Source organism: Aquarana catesbeiana, linkage group LG01 (genome assembly GCF_042186555.1).
Source record: "Aquarana catesbeiana isolate 2022-GZ linkage group LG01, ASM4218655v1, whole genome shotgun sequence".
NCBI lineage: Eukaryota > Metazoa > Chordata > Amphibia > Anura > Ranidae > Aquarana > Aquarana catesbeiana.
In genome coordinates, this window is record NC_133324.1 from 971,709,307 (window position 1) to 971,729,577 (window position 20,271).

Below are 20,271 nucleotides of genomic sequence, written 5' to 3' on the forward strand. Positions count from 1 at the left end.
TCACCTTTCCATTTCTTTCCTTTTTTCTTTCACCTTTTCCTTTTTCCCATAATTCTCCATTATTCTGGTTGTAATTTCCTCTTTTTCTTAGGCCTCATGCACACAAGACGCTGTTAAACTCACGTTCAGAGGGCAGTTGGACACTTTTTTCAACTGCCCCTGACCCATTCAATGTTGTCCTATGTGTCTATGTACACAGTCTAGTTTTTTGGCGTTTTTAGGCAGTTGCGTTTAACCTCCTTTTTCCAGAAGCAAAAAAATGGGTTCAGACGCCAAACGCGGCTAAACATGGCTAAACGCCGGTACCGCGTTTAGCCGCGTTTGCGTTTATAAGTGTTTTTTACAACCCGAATTTGGGGGCCCCATATTTCTGGGGTCACTTGGTGCTAGGAACCCCAAATTTAGAATGCCAAACACAATGGAACTAGCGCTACACCATATCCAAATTTGAGGTTCCTAGCACTAAGTGGCCCCAAGATATGGGGCCCCAAATTCGGGTCACAAAATGTCATTCTCTGCTGCAGAAAAGTGCTTGACATTTTGCGACCTGACTTTGGGGCCCTATATCTCGGGGTCACTTGGTGATGGGAACCCCAAATTTGGATATGTTATAGTGTTAGTCCAACTGTGTTAGAAAACCAGATTTGGGGTTCCTAGCACCAAGTGTGCTAACACAGTTGGACTAACACTATAACATATCCAAATTTGGGGTTCCTAGCACAAAGTGGCCCCCAAAATATGGGGCCCCAAAGTCGGGTCACAAAATGTCATTCTCTGCTGCAGAAAAGTGCTTGACATTTTGCGACCTGACTTTGGGGCCCCATATCTCGGGGCCACTTGGTGCTAGGAACCCCAAATTTGGATATGTTATAGTGTTAGTCCAACTGTGTTAGAAAACCAGATTTGGGGTTCCTAGCACCAAGTGGCCCCGAGATATAGGGCCCCAAATTCGGGTCGCAAAATATCAAGCACTTTTCTGCAGCAGAGAATGACATTTTGTGACCCAAATTCGTGGCCCCATATCTCGGGGGCCACTTGGTGCTAGGAACCCCAAATTTGGATATGTTATAGTGATAGTCCAACTGTGTTAGCACACTAGATATGGGGTTTCTAGCACCAAGTGGCCCCGAGATATAGGGCCCCAAATTCGGGTCGCAAAATATCAAGCACTTTTCTGCAGCAGAGAATGACATTTTGTGACCCGACTTTGGGGCCCCATATCTCTGGGCCACTTGGTTCCAGGAACCCCAAATTTGAATATGTTATAGTGTCAGAACACCAGATTTGGGGTTCCTAGCATCAAGTGGCCCTGAGATATGGGGATTTGGGTCGCAAAATGTCATTCTCTGCTCTGCAGATGCTTCTAGACGCAAACGCGGCTAAACGCGGCATGCAAACGCAGCAAAATGGGCGTTTCTAAACGCCGGTTTCAGCTTTTAAAAACATGTGTTCAGCAGAGTTTGCACCGTGGTCTCGTGTGCATAAAGGCCTTAATGATATAGCAGAAAGGGTAAAATGATTAGCATGACATAGTGGGTGTTACTTTGTAGTTTATAGTGTCCTTATCCAAAGTATGTCCAATAACGTATCTAAAATCTACACAATTGTATTTCTCATGGTATCTTTTTCATGTTTATATTTTAATCTTCTTCTGAATATCTACTTGTTACAACAAAGAAAGAATTCCTCAAGTGAAATAAATCACAGGCCAGGATCACAACATAAATAATTAATAAACGGGAGATTTAAATTGCTGTACACCTGAATCAGAGAGCATTCAACTAAATAGATCTCTGTGTACAGGAACCTTACAATTCCAATATGAAATTATATACCCGGGTTTTTATCATTTTTTTTCTTTATCTCGCTTGGGATTTCATGCGCAGAGGACTCAAGTTTGATGATTAGCATCAGGGAGGAGGCGCCATTGTATAATATACAATTCGGGTGACTGGATATGCTGTTGAAGACAGTGAATGGATTTGGGGTATTTATTCAGAATATGTCAGTCCTTGAAACACAGAGATTATTATGGAGTGTTTATATACTTTTTTTTGTTTTTTTGCCTGATATTTTTTTTGTTTTCTTTAGAAGCCAGTGTCAAGTGTGTCTGGGGAATTTTAAGTGTTTATTTTTTTTAATTTTATAGTCCATAGATGAAATGTAAATGTTCAAAATGTATGTTTTTTTTGATATTTATCAATAATAATAATAATAATAATAATAATAATAAAAAAAAAGATTGAATTAATGACTATGGGTATACATTGACTGTTTACTGCTACTTCATAAGCCTTTTAGGGGTTTGGTCTCATATCATATTAAAAAAATTATTAATGAAATTGCTAAATTATTATAAACATATACTGTACATAATTATTACTATATAAATAATAATATTAATATAAATAATACTGATAATAATAATAATAATAATATTTAATAATAATAATAATAATAACAATAATAATAATAATAATAATAATAATAATAGTAATAATAATAATATAATATTGAATTAACGACTATGGGTATACATTGACTGTTTACTGCTACCTCATAAGCCTTTTGGGGGTTTGGTCTCATAACATATAAAAAAAAAAATATTAACTAAAATTGCTAAATTATTATAAACATTTACTGTACATAATTATTACCATATAAATAATAATATTAATATAAATAATAATAATAATAATAATAATAATAATAATAAAAGGAAGAAGAAGAATTATTATTATATTTTGTTTTTCATCACTATTATTGTTCTGTGTCTCCCCAATTGTATGGTTTATGACCATTAGATGGAGTTCCATTCATTTGTTTTGATTTGGTATAAGATGTTGATTACGTTAAAAAATTGGTAGAGATTTTTTACCTATTATCTTTTGTTTACATTGAGATTATATAGCTATCAGTTGGGATTTTTGTGGTCCTTAATCTATTTCATAGTTGCATAGTTTTGCCTTTGGTTTGAATATGAAGTTCTATGCCTATATACAGTGCCTTGAAAAAAGTATTCATACCCCTTGAAATTCTCCACATTTTCTCATGTTACAAACAAAAACTTAAATGTATTTTATTGGGATTTTATGTGATAGACCAACATAAAGTGGCTCATAATTGTGAAGAGGAAGGAAAAATGATAAATGATACAAATAAATAGGTGAAAAGTGTGGGGGGCATTTGTATGGCGCCCCCCGGAGTCAATACTTTGTAGAACCCCATTTCTCTGCAAGTCTTTTTGGGGATGTCTCTACCAGCTTTGCACATCTAGAGAGGGACATTTTTGCCCATTCTTCTTTGCAAAATATCTCAAGCTCTGTCAGATTGGATGGAGAGCGTCTGTGAACAGCAATTTTCAAGTCTTGCCACAGATTCTCAATGTGATTTAGGTCTTGACTGTGACTGGGCCATTCTAACACATGAATATGCTTTGATCTAAACCATTCCATTGTAGCTCTGGCTGTATGTTTAGGGTCGTTGTCCTGCTGGAAGGTGAACCTCCGCCCCGGTCTCAAGTCTTTTGCAGCAAAAGAGTGATGTGAGCTTTTGGTCGGAAAATGCGACTGTGTGTATGCTCCATCCAAATTTCCGCCAGCAAAAGATTGAGAGCATGTTCTCAATTTTTCCAACGGAAAAAGTTTCTATCGGAAATTCCGTTTGTGTGTATGCAATTCCGACGCGCAAAAAAACACGCATGCTCAGAATCAAGTACGAGACGGAGCCGCTCAGTCTGGTAAAACGAACGTTCGGAATGGAGATAGCACATCACACTGCAAATTTTTAAATCTTTCAATACAGCGCTTTCTCTTCTTCTTTATAATGTTAGAAGAATGAAGTTGTTTTGCTGCTCATATTCACACAGACTTCTCACAAACTTCTTTCTTTATTTTTTCTTGTGATCTCATGAATAATCTTTTTGTTTTTAAAGCCAGATCTCCATAATAATGTTTTTATTTTTTTTTCTAGTCATTTTTTTTAATTATTAAGATCTCCTGTTTTTTTTTTTAATTATTTTATAGTCATCTCTATATTTTTTTTTTTGTATGTTTCCACAACACTATTATTATCTTGTATTTGTAAACCTCAAGGAGGTTGGTGTTGGTGTCCCTTGTTAATTAGACATTCTATTTTTGAAATGTACCTGCCTATTCACAAAAAAACTGTCCTATTTGAATAAAAACACACATAGGCAAGTATTTTTATAACCAAAAAACGCCATTTATTCTGGCTCATAATAACAAAATAAAGAGGAAGGCAACGCTGGAGAAATGGCTGGAATTTGCAAAGCCTTTGGCCTCCAGGGCAGACATCAACTCTGTGGATAAAAAAATTGGTAGCTTGAGAAGTCCATATAGAAGGGAGCACAATCTGGTCCAGGACTCTCAGAGATCAGGAACAGCAGCAGATGACATGTATGTCCCCAGGCTGTGGTACTACAACAGGCTGCGTGTTCTGTCAGACCAGACTGAACCCAGGTCATCACTTTCTTCTCTTCCGTGCTACCTTCCCTCCATGCTTCCCTGCAGCCTTTCCTGCAGCCTTCCCTGCAGGCTGAGGCTCTGGAGGTGGACTTGTGGCAGGAGGAGGAGGATGGGCGAGTGTACATAAGTGGACATCATCGGTCATTTGCCCCCTCAACCCCTTGTGAATGGCCTCAAAAAAAATATTTTTACAGTTAAGGCGTTGGCCCTCCTCCATTTTGTGCATATTTGAGGCTAGATAGTAGCCATAGGCCTCTCCAGCGTCGAGGGGGGCTTTCAGGGCATCATTAGCCTCCTTAATGAGGACAAGTGCTGCCTCCTCCATGTTCCTCCCCTTCCTGGGCCTTTTGGTTGGAAGGCAGAGGGGAGGGACCTGGGAATTGGGTGAGGATGGGCCTGGCCACCTCCTGGCTGACACTTACCACCGCCTCCTCCTGTGCCACATTCCAGAGCCTCGTCCTGGCTGAGGTCTTCCTGTGTATGAAAAAGGGACATAGTTTTAGTTCTTGGTTCATCAATCACACACAATTTTCAGCTCATTGAATGTTAATAAATATAAAAGACTATCATTCTGACCCCAGCAGTTTTCATTCTTGTCCGAATCATTTTTGGACCCTATTGTCTATTGATATGTAAAACACTTTTTGGTAAATCATTCATTTGTTAGCAACAATAACATCTAGTTAACAACACTAATTTAAAAAAAAAATGTTTAAAAATAATATTCCTGGCTCCAGCTGGGCTCCTCAATTTATTCCTGGATGGAATGCCCAGGTTGGTCCTCGGAAGCCTCAGCTGGGGTTGAGGGAAGGGTGGATGGAAGGGGGGCCGGAAGTGATTCCCTGGCTTCCATCTGGTCTTACAGAAACCGCATCTTGTTGTAGTACCACAGACTGGGTACATACACATCTTCTGCTGCTGCTCCTGACCTAATAGACTTCTGGACCTTCTAAAGCTCCTTCCTATAAGTGCTTCTCAAGCTACCAATTTTCCTCTCCACAAAGTCAATGTCTGCGTTGGGGACCTGCGTCTTCACAAATTCCAGCAGTTTCTCCAGCGATGCCTTCCTAGCTGGTTTATTTCTATATAAGGGGTTTTTCACCTCCCACAAATTGCGCATATCCCTATATTTATCAATGAAATGGCCCATGAATTCCGGGTCTTTAAATTGTTTCATTTTTGCTGCAAGACCAAACAAAATTCAAAAACACTAATGTCAGGCTAAACTCTCCTAATCTTATCCCAATATAGGCCTCAATCTAGACTCAGTATAGGCCACTCAAGTCCCAAGTTTAAATGTTACCTTCGTTATTACGTTCGTCGCTTCCATCCCCCCTTCTTCCACACACAGAATGTACGCACGACACATGCGCGTTAGCATTATATACACTACGCATACGTGAACCTCGCCCGCCCTGACGTTCTTTCTAGAATATTCCCCGCCCCTTCTCTTTCGGCGCGCAGTGGGAGACGACATGGCGGAGACACAGCAGGTGTGTAATAGCAGTAACGAGGAGGAAAGCCCGGAGCAAGAAACGTCCCGATCCAGGAGGAGGAGATTTAAGGCCTCAAATATGGCCTTTGTAGAGATGGTGGAGATGGTCGACATATTGAAGAGGACCGACTATGATGGGAAGTATGGACCGTACACCAACCCTAATCAGAGAAAGGCCAAGATCATGACTAAAGTTGTGAAGAGTCTGCACAGGAATTTTGGGGTATGACGATCCAAGGAGCAACTGAGGAAACGCTGGTCAGACCTGAAACTGAAGGAGCAGGATCAGTATAGAAGGATCAAGAAAGTGCTTCTAAAAAGTAAGTAGTTGTCGTGTGTTACAATTATTATTATTACTTGCATGCTGCTCCATGTGCTTTTCTTTACTATTGGACAGTTTAAAATGGCAACTTTCATGTTCATGGGCACAGTAATTGGTCGTAGTAAACATTGGTCTTTTGCCAACTAAATATGATGATTTTGCCAGATACAGCGTTAACTACATTTGGTCATAATAATTTGTATTAAAAGAAGTTTAGGACATTGTTGTCTAGATGTCTTTTAAACTAGAAGGAATTGCAAACTTGATTCAGTGTAATATAAGGAGAGGACTGTCAGCAGCTGTTTACACATCCGGACCCTGGAACCCTAGTGTGTGTGATGAAAATGTAAGCGTAGGATGGTTTTGCCCTAACAAGATGTGGTGTGATCTGTAGAAGTAGTGTAATTGTAGCTGTAGTTTAATTCTGGGTTATTAAAAATATAGTATTCTATGTCAGTCATGCACATATGTTCTTTCATTAGCATTTGAAAAGGACAGAGCCAGTTTTTTAGGATCGAAGTGACACTTAGATGCCAATAAAAGTTTCCATTCGAGTAAACATAGATTGCCACCATCCTGAGGCTTCAAAGAAAACTGCTAGTCATTTTGGCTACATTGATCTGCAGGGGGCATTCGCAAGGCTCCTGCCAGTCTGTAAACTTTATTAATACCAACAGATTTAAGGAACCTATTTTATCTCTCATAAAAGCTCAAATATTAGCGCCAGGGAGATGAAAATAATTCCTTTTGATCGTACACCTGATGGGTTATGTGTACATGTAACTCTGTATGTTTAGCAGGTGTGGAATCCTGGAGAACCACACAAAATCTGTATATGGCGCCTGATTATGGCAGGCAGGCGGAGATTGGTACTGTTCCGATCGGACTGATGCGCTGGTATCGGAAATCCTATCCATGACCCAGCAATCAGCGCCGTTCTGGGCCAATTTGACTCTGGTCATTTCAGAACACAAAACGTTCTGTGGGCTGAGACAGGGATACCCCCCAGGGTTGATTGGCCAAGGGCTAAAATCCAGCCCACATCCATATTTCAATAAATTGGGTAGCTTGAGCTATGGACATTGTTCTTCCACGAAGCCAGTTCGAAACTGGGGAGTTCCCACATGTTCCAGTATGCTTCTACTAACAGATAGACTTCGGTAAAGTTTATTTCCGTTTTTATCCCTTTTTATTTTCATAGCAAATTGCCAATTGTGTGTCTTTCTGTATTTTTTGTATCTTTTTTAGTAACTCCTTTTTCTTTGTATATCTTTGATGCACTGCCCACTTTCAGGATATTAAATGATAAAATTAATAAGTGACATCTGTGTACTAAGCTAGGACTCATATCTCTGGAGAGGTTGGTGTATTTTAGTGCCTAAGTACTCGGTTTAAGTTATGTGCCAATCGGTATGCAATTGCACTGTGTGTTGGCAGATTGCATGCAGATTGTAAGCTAACAGATAAGTGTGGTGGCTCAGCAGACCAGTCTGCGGACAAACTGTTGGGTGGTGGCAGGCTATCGTTTATTGTGTGTCTGGTGTGTGGGTGTGGAGACAGTGGGAAGAGTAATTAACACAGGGGTTCAAGCTTGCAGGATAGCTGGAGGAACCCTAGAAGTGTGTAGTAATTGCTAGATTGCTCCTCAACCCTTATTCCTCGTACACACGAGCGGACTTTCCAGCAGACTTGGTCCGACGGACTTTCTGGCGGACTACCTGAACGGACGCACTTGCCTACACACGACCAGACATGACCGGACTTTCAGGCAGGCTAGGTCTGCCCATCTTTCCGACGGACTTTCGCCGGAGTTACGGCAGACTTTCAGAATGAACGGACTTGCCCACACACGGACAAGTCCGTTCATTTTGAACGTGACTCAGGTACGATGGGACTAGAAAAGGAAGTCAATCTCACCGCTTTTATTGTCGAGATTGACACCTTTGCAAGCCCCGTCGCGGGGCATACCAGGCCCTTAAGTCTGGTATGGATTTTAAGGGGAACCCCCTACGACGCAAAAATGGCATGGGGTCTCCCCTAGAATCCATACCAGACCCAGATCCGAGCATGCAGCCCGGCCGGTCAGTAAAGGGGTTAGGGACGAGCGCACCCCCCCTCCTGAACCGTGGCAGGCCGCATGCCCTCAACATGGGGGGGTGGGTGCTTTGGGGGAGGGGGCGCCCTGCGGGGCCCCCCCACCACAAAGCACCTTGTCCTCATGTTGATGAGGACAAGGGCATCTTCCAGACAACCCTGGCCGTTGGTTGTCCGGGTCTGCGGGCGGGGGGCTTATCGGAATCGGGGAGCCCCCTATAATAAAAGGGCCCCCAGATCCCCAGAAGTGTCAATAATAAAACACACTACACAGGTTTTTAAAGTAATTTATTAGACAGCTCCGGGGGGTCTTCTTCCAGCTTCGGGAGTCTTCTTCCGACTTCAGGGGTCCCTCCGGTTCCTCTTCTCCCGGCGTCCAGTTGGTTCTTCTCCGCTCTCTCTGGCCTCTTCTCCCGGTGTTCCAGTTCTTCTGCCGGCTCCTTCACTGTCTTCATGCCGCTCTTTTGCCGCTCCGTCGTTGACCACGCCCCCTTATGCCGTCACAGTCCCAGCATGCCCAGGGACTGTGACGGCATAAGGGGGCAGGGTCTCCGCCTATATAAGTCACAGCGGAGCGCTCAGAGAGCATTACAGCCAGAGAAACCGTTGTGTCAACATCGGAAGAAGAGAAGAAGAGAAGAAGCCAAGAAGCCCAGAAGTCCGGGCCTCCGCTGGCAAATTACAATATACAAGAACATATTTGGGGGTCACACCATACAATGCGTTTAAATTCAAGATGGTGCTACTATAAGACCTACAAACAGTACAAAATATTTTACAGCGCACACATACAAGAATAACAGCACCATCTTGAATTTAAACGCATTGTATGGTGTGCCCCCCAAATATGTTCTTGTATATTGTAATAGGCCCTGACCAGGTCTTTTGGGCTGGAGCACCCCTCCCCCTCCTCATTACCTCTTAATTAGCGGCCACCAGTGTTAGGATGTATCCCCTTCAGTTCTCCCACACAGAGGAGTTCAGCTCCCATGGTTGAGACAAAGGATCTTCCATTCTATTACTAGAGTAGGACCCACTAATTCGGGGTACTTTGTCACAGTAAGTGGGCTTAGCACTATATGACCATATAGTGTGACCAAACCCCAGTATTTTTGGAATATGTTCAGGTGTTTTTAACTAGCCCTGCAGGAAATGTCATTCTTGTATGTGTGCGCTGTAAAATATTTTGTACTCTTATTATAGGAGGCTCCCAGATTCCGATAAGCCCCCTGCCCGCAGACCCCGACAACCAACGGCCAGGGTTGTCGGGAAGAGTCCCTTGTCCTCATCAACATGGGGACAAGGTGCTTTGTGGTGGGGGGGCCCCGCAGGGCGCCCCCTCCCCCAAAGCACCCACCCCCCAATGTTGAGGGCATGCGGCCTGGCACGGTTCAGGAGGGGGGGCGCTTGCTCGTCCCCACCCCCTTTCGGGCTGCATGCTCGGATCGGGGTCTGGTATGGATTCTAGGGGCAACCCCACACCGTTTTTTTGGCGTAGGGGGTTCCCTTTAAAATCCATACCAGACCTAAGGGCCTGGTATGCCCCGCGCTCGCCACAATAGGAAAATTTGTTTTTCCTATTGCAGCGAGCGCGAGCTGCAATACCCTGCCCTTGTGTCGTATCTGGTCCATCGGACAAGCATACAGACGAACGGGCTTTCCGTCGGACCAGCATACAGATGAACGGGCTTTCCGTCAGGAATTGAGTTTGACGGAAAGATTTAAACCATGTTTCAAATCTAGGTCCAGAGGACTTTTGGGGAAAAAAAGTCCGCCGAAGCCTACATGCGATTGGATTGTCCAGCGGACTCTGGTCCGCCGGACCAAGTATGCCGGAAAGTCCGCTTGTGTGTATGCGGCATTAGAGTGCACCAGATTGTATGTAAGATCCGTATCTGCCTGTGTGTGGTCAGCTAACTGGATTGGAGTGGAGTCCCCCTCTAGTGGTGGCCCAAGGTAGTGTAGGCTGTGAAAGTACCACAGCCAGTCTTAAATGCACAGTAAAATTTCCCCCTTATTCCCTTAGTTCCTCATATACCCCGGTCACGGAACGCACGTCACGGTTAGCTAGTCGCTGTGGGCATGTGTAATTCGTGACAGTGTGGGACACCAGAAGAAACTTTTTAGGGTGTCCCACACAGGTGCTCCAGTGGATACTAGGGGTGTCTCCATGTATGAAACTTGTCCAAAAAAGGCAATTATTCCAGCTTGGTTAAGAGAATTAATCATGTCTTCAACTTGGAACTCTGCCCAAACAGACAATTGTACCCCACTTCCAAGCAATGTTTCATATTACTATTTCTGGCCTCAAATATCTGTGTGCTAAGTATACCTTTTGTTTCATTCTCATAGGGGAGAAAAGACATCTGAGGACTCCAGGAACCCCCCACTTCCTGAAGAAGGGAACCAGGGAACACCACAAGCTGAGGATGTGGAGGAAGGAGAGGTGGTGGAAATTATCACCACAGCAGGTGAGTGTCTGACACCACAGATTCAGGTAATAGATGTATGCCAGCATATTTATAATACATGGTGTGTATTATTTCTTTTAGGTGATGTGCATGTTGTTGAAGAACAAGCTCCTCATTTCACCACTGACAGTGCCTAAAGGCTTATCCAGGACATCATGTATCGTAGTCAGGGTTTAGACTTTATAAAGCAAAAAACACGAGATTGAAGTCAAACTGAAGAACATGATTGATAAAAAAAGAGGAACAAGAGTTGGAGAGAAGTTGGGGGGGGGGGGGGGCTCTGGGTACATTTAACAAAAGTCCATCCTAGACAGTACTCCTCCATTAGTGTTGTCTGTCCAACCCAAACCCTAGACATCCTCCTTGCCGCATTAACCCCACACAGCCTACCACTGGGAAAGAGTACGGGCTGTCTCTTGGGTCAAACTGGAGGGACAGCAGTCTTCTCTTCTGGCCAGGCTCAAATATTGCATCAGTGAAAGGGAGCAGGCCAGTGAAAATAAACCAAGTGTGGCAAGGCTGTGTGGGGGGTACAGGAGGATCTGTATCAGAGAGGGGTGCCGGTACCGGGAAGCGGTTGTGCACTCATCAGGTGCCTGGCCAAGTTCTTCCTGTGTTGGCAAGGCACGCTGCAAACCCCAAGACCCATCCACCTGTTCTTACCATTTCACACAGGGGGGGGGCTGGGATCTGGGGGTCCCCTTGTTAAAGGGGGCTTCCAGATTCCGATAAGCCCCCCGCCTGCAGACCCCCACAACCACCAGCCAGGGTTGTGGGGATGAGGCCCTTGTGCTCATCAACATGGGGACAAGGTGTTTTGGGGGGCTACCCCAAAGTACCCTCCCAATGTTGAAGGCATGTGGCCTGGTACGGTTCAGGAGGGGGGGGGGGGCGTTCTCTCGTCCCCCCCTCTTTTCCTGCGGCCTGCCAGGTTGCGTGCTCGGATAAGGGTCTGGTATGGATTTTTTTTGTCATCAAAAAGTTAATTTATTTCAGGAATTTAATTCAAATAGTGAAATTCATATATTTTATAAAGATGTGTTACACACAGAGTGATATACAGGCATACCCCACTTTTAAGTACACAATGGGGTTTATTTACTAAAGCTAGAAAGTGCAAAATCAGGCTCACTTCTGCATAGAAACCAATGAGCTTCCAGGTTTTATTACCAAAGCTTAACTGAACAAGCCGAGGTTACAAGCTCATTGGTTTCTATGCAGAAGTGAGCCTGATTTTGCACTTTCTAGCTTGAGTAAATAAACTCCATTGTGTACTTGTAGCAATAACTTTCGGTGGAGCTGCTGGTTTAAAGCGGGCTTGTTACCTTCACTCTCGATACCTCTGTTTCACCGGCACCGGGTCTAGGGTTCCGTTGAGTTTACCTCTGGACGATATAAGCACCAAACACTTGAGGTTTTCCAATGCTTTAATGAACCAATGAAGGGAGTAGCAGGAAAGAGGTAGAAGAAAAGCTGCAGGGAAGCTCAAATACCTTTCCTTAGTATTCTCCAGAACATTCTTGGTAATTGAACACTTGTAGTTGAATGCACTCCCTTTGTGGGATTCAATCTTCGGCCGCCTGGATAGACCTCTCTCACTTGCCTAGCAGCCAGTACGTAGCACGAACAAAAGTCTCTGCCACAGACTTGTTTGGGATAAAACCCGTACGATCCTCTGCCACAGGATGTATTGGTTTGCGATGAATATCAGACACAGTACTTGAACCTTTAAGCCAACCCGGCAGTACTATGCAGTAAAACTACTTCAGGATACGTCCTCCAACCGAGTCACCAGGCCCCTCTCCAGACCAGCACTCTGCATGATCCTTCCATGATGGGTCCTCCCCTGGGATCTCCTCGGTTGTCCAGCTCCTTCACTCAGGATAGACAGCTCAGGACCATTCCTCTGCTGCTGTGGTAGGCCCCAGACAGGCTTCTGGGCCCACCTCCACTGAGTTATCCCCGGGAAAGAGGACCACTCATACGCTTCAACACGTTGCTTTTCCAACACTGGCCCATGGTGACAACGACACCCACCGGCGCAGTGTGGAACTACACGCAACGTCAGCCAAGCTGGAACAGAGGCAAATATAACTTCTTATAATAAGTGACCCACTAGATTTACCTATCAGCGGTAGATAAAAATCTACCGGCGCTACATACTTAAAAGTGGGGTATGCCTGTATTTCAAGAATTGCTTTCTTTAATTTGGATGATTATGGCTTACAGCTAGTGACACCCCAAAATTCAGTATCTCAGAAAATTATAATATTCCATAAGACCAATAAAAAAAAGAAACTAGTGAAAAGTCTGTCCATGTACAGTATAGTATGCACTCAATACTTGGTCAGGGTTCCTTTTGCATGAATTACATCATCAATGTGGCGTGGCATGGAGGTGATCAGCCTGTGGCACTGCTGAGACGTCATGGAAGCCCAGGTTGCTTTGATAGCGACCTTCAGCTCATCTCTATTGTTGGGTCTGGTGTCTCTCATCTTTCTCTTGACAATACCCCACAGATTCTCTATGGGGTTTTAGGTCAGGTCAGTTTGTTGGCCAATTAAGCACAGTGATCCCACGATCATGTGACCAGGTGTTGGTACTTTTGGCAGTGTGGGCAGGTGCCAAGTCCTGCTGGAAAAATAAATCAGCATCTCCATAAAGCTGGTCAGCAGAGGGAAGCATGACGTGCTCTAGAATTTCCTGCTAGAGGGCTGCTCTGACTTTGGACTTGATAAAGCTAGAGGACCAACACCAGCAGATGACACGGCTCTCCAAATCATCACTGACTGTGGAAACTTCACACTGGACCTCATGCAACTTGGATTCTGTGCCTCTCCCCTCTTCCTCCAGATTCCGGGACCGCGATTTCCAAATGAAATGCAACATTTTCCACATTCAATGAGTTTCCCTTTTTTTTTTTTTTTTTTTTTCTAGGGAAAAAAAAAGCTGATTTTTAAATGTAAACAAAAATTGTCTTTAAGTGGTTAAAAAAAAGATTTTACCTAAAAAAAAAAATGTTCCTTCACACGGTGGGTGGTGGGTGGTGACCGCTGTCTGTTATCAGCAGAGCGTGATTCCCCTCTTCTGATTATAACAGATCTGAGTTCCTTCCTCTTCTGATACAGTAAATCATCCTCAGTTCTCGTCCTGATAAATGGGACCAACATGACCGACTCCGTCACTTACGCTGACCTCCGATTTGGTGACATCGCGCTGAAGGAAGCCAAGCATGGCGGTAATATTATATCTCATATTTATTTAGTGTTGTTATTATGTCATCTGATCTAATAATGTGTTTCTGCCTTTAGAGTTCAGTAGAAAACCCCAAACACAGATTATCCAATAAGATAACAAAGGGCTGAGTTCAGTATGTCAGACCAACCAATCAGAGAACCACCATTGATTGTACTGACAGCTGTAAACTGATGGATGTTGGAAGATGATTGGTTGTTAAATGTCAAATGAACCTTTGATTAAATCAACTAAATACATCCCAGATGCATCAGAACCAAAGGTGTTCAATGTCTTAGGGCCCATTCACTGAGGGCGCCAATGGGCATTCCAGTAGGGCAGCCCATACATTTGAAAGGGGTTACTCAATGCACCCCAAGCTTTTTCTGCGGAATACTGCCATGTGCATTGCGCTGTGTTGAACCGCTCACCCATTGGGAAAGTGCGCTGATAACTTGCGTTGCCTCTTATTACCACAACACAATAGTGTGAATGGGCCCTTACAGTTTATTTTCTTTGCAAAACAGTCTGCCCTCTGCCTGCATGATGTAAAGAAGGACCCTTGGAGGCAGGGGTCTCTCTGCAGAGGTCCAACAAGCCCTGTTTGAGATCTCCAATCAGAAAAGCTCATACTACTTGCTGATTGGAGAATTATAGTGGCCACTGCTTCTTCACTAGCTGGCTGGCTGACTCGGTGGCAGGAGACTGGCTTTCCTACTCAAGCTGTGGTTGCTTTCTAAAGAAAATAAACTGTAATTCCCCGTACACACGATCGGATTTTCCGACAACAAATGTTGGATATGAGCTTGTTGGCGCAAAGTCCGACCGTGTGTATGCTCCAGCGAACATTTGTTGTCGGACTTTCCGCCAAAAAATGTTTGGGAGCAGGTTCCCAAATTTTCCGCCAAGAAAATTTTGTTGTCAGAATTTCCGATCGTGTGTACACAAGTCCGTCGCACAAAAGTCCAAAGTACAAACACGCATGCTCGGAATCAATGCTCACCAAACACAACATTAGCAGAAGGAGCCCAAAGGGTGGCGCATGGCTATTGAACTTCCTTTTTACCGGCTCGCCGTACGTCTTGCATGTCACTTCGTAATTGTTGGCCAACGTTTGTGTGGCCGTGTGTGTGCAAGACAAGTTTGAGCCAACAACCTTCGAACAAAATTCCACGGTTTTGTTGTCAGAAAGTCCGATCGTGTGTACGCGGCATATGACTTTGGATGTTTGATGCACCTGGAATGAGTTGCTGTTTTAAACTGAACCCTCCTTTGGGCTTTGTGGGTAAATGCACATTTCTTTACCTTCCCATATTATTCCTCACATTGACTGAATGGAGATCGGAACGCACTGCTATTTTACCCTTAGCCACCAAAAAGGATGATATCTGATACAATAAACTATGTGGACCCACCTCCTATGAGTTAGTCCAGTGAAGGGTCTGGGTAATCCTCCATCATACAAAGACATTATAGACAATTGTGCTCTTCCAACCTTGTGGTAACAGTTTGGTGAAGAACCTTTTCTGTTCCACCATGACTGTACCCCCGTGTACAAAGCCAGCTCCATAAAGACATGGTGTGACCAGTTTGGTGTGAAGGAACTTGAGTGTCCCGCATAGAGTTCTGACCCCATCCCCACTGAACAACATTAGGATGAATTGGAGTGCATATGATGAGCCAGGTCTTCTCGTCAGAAGCTGACCTCACAAATGGACACAAATTCCCACAGACATCCTCCAAAATCGTGTAAAAGGCCTTTCCTGAAGAGTGGAAGGGGCCAACTCCATATCAATAGCCATGGGGGTGGGAAGGCAAGTCCATATTGAATGTGATAGGTGAGGACAACGCCAAATTGACTGTCATGGGGGGGGATTTCAATACTAATGGACATGGGGAAAAGGGGACTTCATATCAACATTGGATAGTTGCATAATTCAGATTGAAAAAAAAGTCCATCTAGTTCAACCAATTATGCAAATGCATATTAATAGCAATGGGGGTAGTAAATGCATATTAATAGCCATGGGGGGGGGGGGGGGTTTCTATATTGATGGTCATGAAAGGGCAACTCAATGTCAATGGCAATGCAGGGCAACTCCATATTATTAACCATGAGGGGCAACTCTACATAAAGTGGCTCAAGGTTTTTTTTACGTGCATTGTATGCATGAAGGTAAAGAACCCGCTCTTTGCTGCAGCCTCCCTCCCCCAATACTTACCTGAGCCTGATCTTCCTCCAGGGATATGCACGAGGGCCCCAGCTCTCCGGGGACTCTCCCTCCTCATTGGCTGAGACAGCAGCAGGTGCCATTGGTCAATTGCAGCCAGTGAGCCAATGAGAAGAGAGAGGGGGTAAGGCCTAGCCACGGCTCTGTGTGTGAATGGACATACAGAGCCACGGCTCATGAATGAGCCTGCTTGAGTGCCATTGCCCCCTTTTGCAATCTGCTTGCTCTGGAGGCACTCATCAGGAGAGAAGGGCCAAGAGCGCCAGCGAGGGACCCGAGAAGAGGAGGATCGGAGCTGCTCTGTGCAAAAACCAACTGCACAGAGGAGGTAAGTATGACATGTTTGTTTATTAAAAAAAAAGAAAAAAGGAAAGCCTTTAATATCATTTTAATAGTCGTGGATGGGCAGCTCAGTATTGATAGCCAATGGGGGGGCGATTCCATATCAATGGCCATGGAGGGCAACTCCATCTTATTGGCCATGGGGAAAGGGGGACTCCCTATTAACAGCCATAGGGTAGCAACTCCATATTAATGGCAATTGGAGGGGGGGGCAAATCCATATTATGGGTGATGGCAAGTCCATATTAATGGCCATGGTGATGGGGGGACTTCCTATTAATTACCATAGGATAGCAGCTCCAAATTAATAGCTATGATGGGGCCAACTCCATATTAATGGTCATAAGATGGTGAGGGGACTACCTATTAATGGCCATGGGGAAGCAACTCTATATTAATAGCTATGGAGGGGCAACTCCATTCTAATAGCCTTGGAGTGGGAGTGTAACCCTTTATGAATGGCCATGTGGGGGCAACTTCATAATATTGGCCATGGTTTTGGTTTCCACCATGTCAGATACACTATATTGTGAAAAGTATTGGGACACCTGCCTTTACACACACATGATCTTTAATGACATCCCAGTCTTAGTCCGTAGGGTTCAATATTGAGTTGGCCCACCCTTTGCAGCTATAACAGCTTCAACTCTTCTGGGAAGGCCGTTCACAAGGTTTAGGAGTGTGTCTATGGGAATGCTTGACCATTCTTCCAGAAGCGCATTTGTGAGGTCAGGCACTGATTTTGGATGAGAAGGCCTGGCTCGCAGTATCCACTCTTATTCATCCCAAAGGTGTTCTATTGGTTTTGAGGTCAGGACTCTGTGTAGGCCAGTCAAGTCCCTTCCCCCCAAACTCGCTCATCCATGTCTTTATGGACCTTGCATTGTGCACTGGTCCAAATCATTTGGTGGAGAGGGGATTGTGGTGTGGGGTTGTTTTTCAGGGGTTGAAGCTGTTATAGCTGCAAAGGGTGGACCAACTCAATATTGAACCCTACGGACTAAGACTGGGATGCCATTAAAGTTCATGTGCGTGTAAAGGCAGGTGTCCCAATACATTTGACAATATAGTGTAGTTGTGATGGTCAGGGGTACATACACTGTTGGTTTTATATATATATATAGATATATATATATATCTATATATATATATATCTTATTCTTCAGACATCGAAGTCCATTTTATGTAAATGAAGCATCAGTGTATGATTTTGAAGAATGATCCGTTATGAAAAAGAGGAAGTCTTTTTATAGAAGCAGGGAGAAGAAAGGGACCGTGTCCCCGTGACAAGATCACTCAGACATGACATCGTTTTGAAGAATTAAACAAAACAAGAAGTTTTCATTGAGTTTTGCATTTATTTTTGATCCGTTATCCTCGGGGTGCTCAGCTCCTGCCTACGAAAAACCTTTCTGCTCTATGAGTTCTACAAAACAGCTGATTTTCCACCGCTGATCGCTCGGCTGTAGCAGTGTGACTATAAAAAAATGTAGAAGTGATTCCTATACCGTTCTACGGCAAACGCTCTACAGCCCCGGGGATCGGCTTATCACACCATAGATTCTGTTAGAGCCGATTGCCGGAAAGAGAGAGACAAACAGCAGTGAATGCGGTTATGTGGTGATTAACTCTTTCATCACCGGAGATCGATGACGTCTAGAAGCCCAGACCAAAATCAACAGCATCGCTATGCATTAGCTCACACACAACAGATCCTAACAACCAAAAAGACCCTTTGAGGGCGAGTCTTACAATAATATCGTACCGATATTTCATTTTGTAAAGCGCTGTGCAAACTGTTGGCGATATGTACAGTGCTTTAAAAAAGTATTCATACCTCTTGACATTTTCCACATTTTGTCATGTTACAACCAAAAACGTAAGTGTAAGGCTGGCCGGAGGCTAGCCTGTATTTGTGGGAGGAGTTTGAGAGGGCTATTTAACCCTCCTCCTCTGTCAGGGCCAGGTTGTCGGAGGTTCTGGGTGGATGCACGTCACTTTCGGCCTCCTTACAGAGTAGCGGTCGGCCGTAGCAATGGTGTTGGTTCCTCTCCCTGGCACCATTGGGGACCACCCGGTCCCCCCCTCTGTCATCCCTGGGTTCCACCAGCATCGTGGGGGCCGCCCCGCCTGTTCTCCCTTGCAGCCCCATGTTCCATCCAGCATCGTGGGGGGTTGACCCGCCCGCTTCTCCCGGCGCTCCTGCGGGGGGGCAGTCCATCCATCCTCCACCCACCCACTTTCCTCGTGGCACCATCTGACCAGCGTGCCACCCACTTCTCCCAGCGCTCATGCAGGGAGGGCTTCCGTTCATCCATCCTCCACTCACCCACTTTCCCAGGGCTCCGTCTGGCCAGGGTGCTGCCTGGCCGCTTCCCATGGTATTGGGGGGGTGTCGTCTGTTCATCATCCACCATTGCTGGGCTCAATCCCGCATGGTTGGGGGGGTGCCGCTCTATTTTCCCTTTCATCCCTGTGTTTCCTGCCAGCGCTGTGGGGGCCGGCCGCCGGCTTCTCCAGGGGGGAGCAGGGGGAGGTGTGTCTGTTCGTCTATCTACCACCCACCCACTTGCCACTCACCCGCCAGTTCACCTCCCTGGAACCCACACCGTGCATCATGGAGGAGACACCCGCACGCTTCCCAGTTCTCATGGGGGGGGGCGCTCACCCGCCTGCTCACCTCCTGGTACTCGCGTGGGGCATCATGGGGGGGATCCCCGCACGCCTCCCGGGAATCTGTCACAGCGTTTTTGTCTAGGCGTTTAGTCTCAGCACTTTTTATGTCATAGCATTTCAACCCCAGGTTTCTGTCACAGCGTTTCTATTTAGGCTTTTAGTCTCAGCGTTTTTCTGTCATAGCCTTCCTGTCAGTGTTTTCTGTCTCAGCAGTTCTGTCGCAGCATTCTGCTCCAGCATTTCTGTCAGGGTGTTCTGCCCAAATATTTCTGTCATGGCATTTCTGCCTCAGCATTTCTGTCATCACATTCGGCCCTGCATTTCTGTCAGCGTTTCTGCCTCAGCATTTCTGTCATAGTGTTCTGCCTCAGCATTTCTGTCATAGCGTTCGGCCCCAGCATTTCTGTCATAGTGTTCGGCCCCAGCATTTCTGTCATAGCCTTCTGCCCCTTCATTTCTGTCATAGCGTTCTGCCCCTGCATTTCTGTCAAAGCGTTCTGCCCCTGCATTTCTGTCATAGCGTTCTGCCCCTGCATTTCTGTCATAGCATTCTCCCCTGTATTTCTGTCCTGGTGTTCTGCCCCAGCATTTCTGTCATAGCATTCTGCCCCTGCATTTCTGTCATAGCATTCTCCCCTTGCATTTCTGTCATAGCGTTCTTCCCCAGCATTTCTGTCATAGCGTTATGCCCCAGCATTTCTGTCTCAGCGCACAGTCTCAGCATTTCTGTCATAGCGTTTCTGTCATAGCGTTTCTGCCCTAGGATTTCTGACACAGCGTTTCTGCCCAGAATTTCTGTCATAGCGTTTCTGTCCCCGGATTTCTGTCATGACGTTTCTCTGTAATGGCGTTTTTCTGTCATAGCGTCCTTCTGTCATGGCGTCTTTCTGTCATGGCGTCCTTCTGTCATGGCGTCCTT

General features: G+C 45.0%; 1 protein-coding gene across 3 annotated transcripts in view; it reads left to right on the top strand.

The window, feature by feature from the left end:
- Nucleotides 1–20,271, top strand: part of LOC141123119 (B-cell differentiation antigen CD72-like) — a 148,019-nt gene that overhangs the window by 29,035 nt on the left and 98,713 nt on the right. Inside the window, exon 1 of one of the 3 annotated variants that reach the window (XM_073612030.1) lies at nt 13,969–14,107. The exons of the other annotated variants lie outside the window; for them this stretch is intronic. Within the exon in view, the coding sequence (XP_073468131.1) occupies nt 14,038–14,107 (70 nt within the window). The 5' untranslated portion in view covers nt 13,969–14,037. Of the gene's footprint in view, nt 1–13,968; nt 14,108–20,271 lie in introns of those variants that run through there. 3 annotated transcript variants of the gene reach the window in all.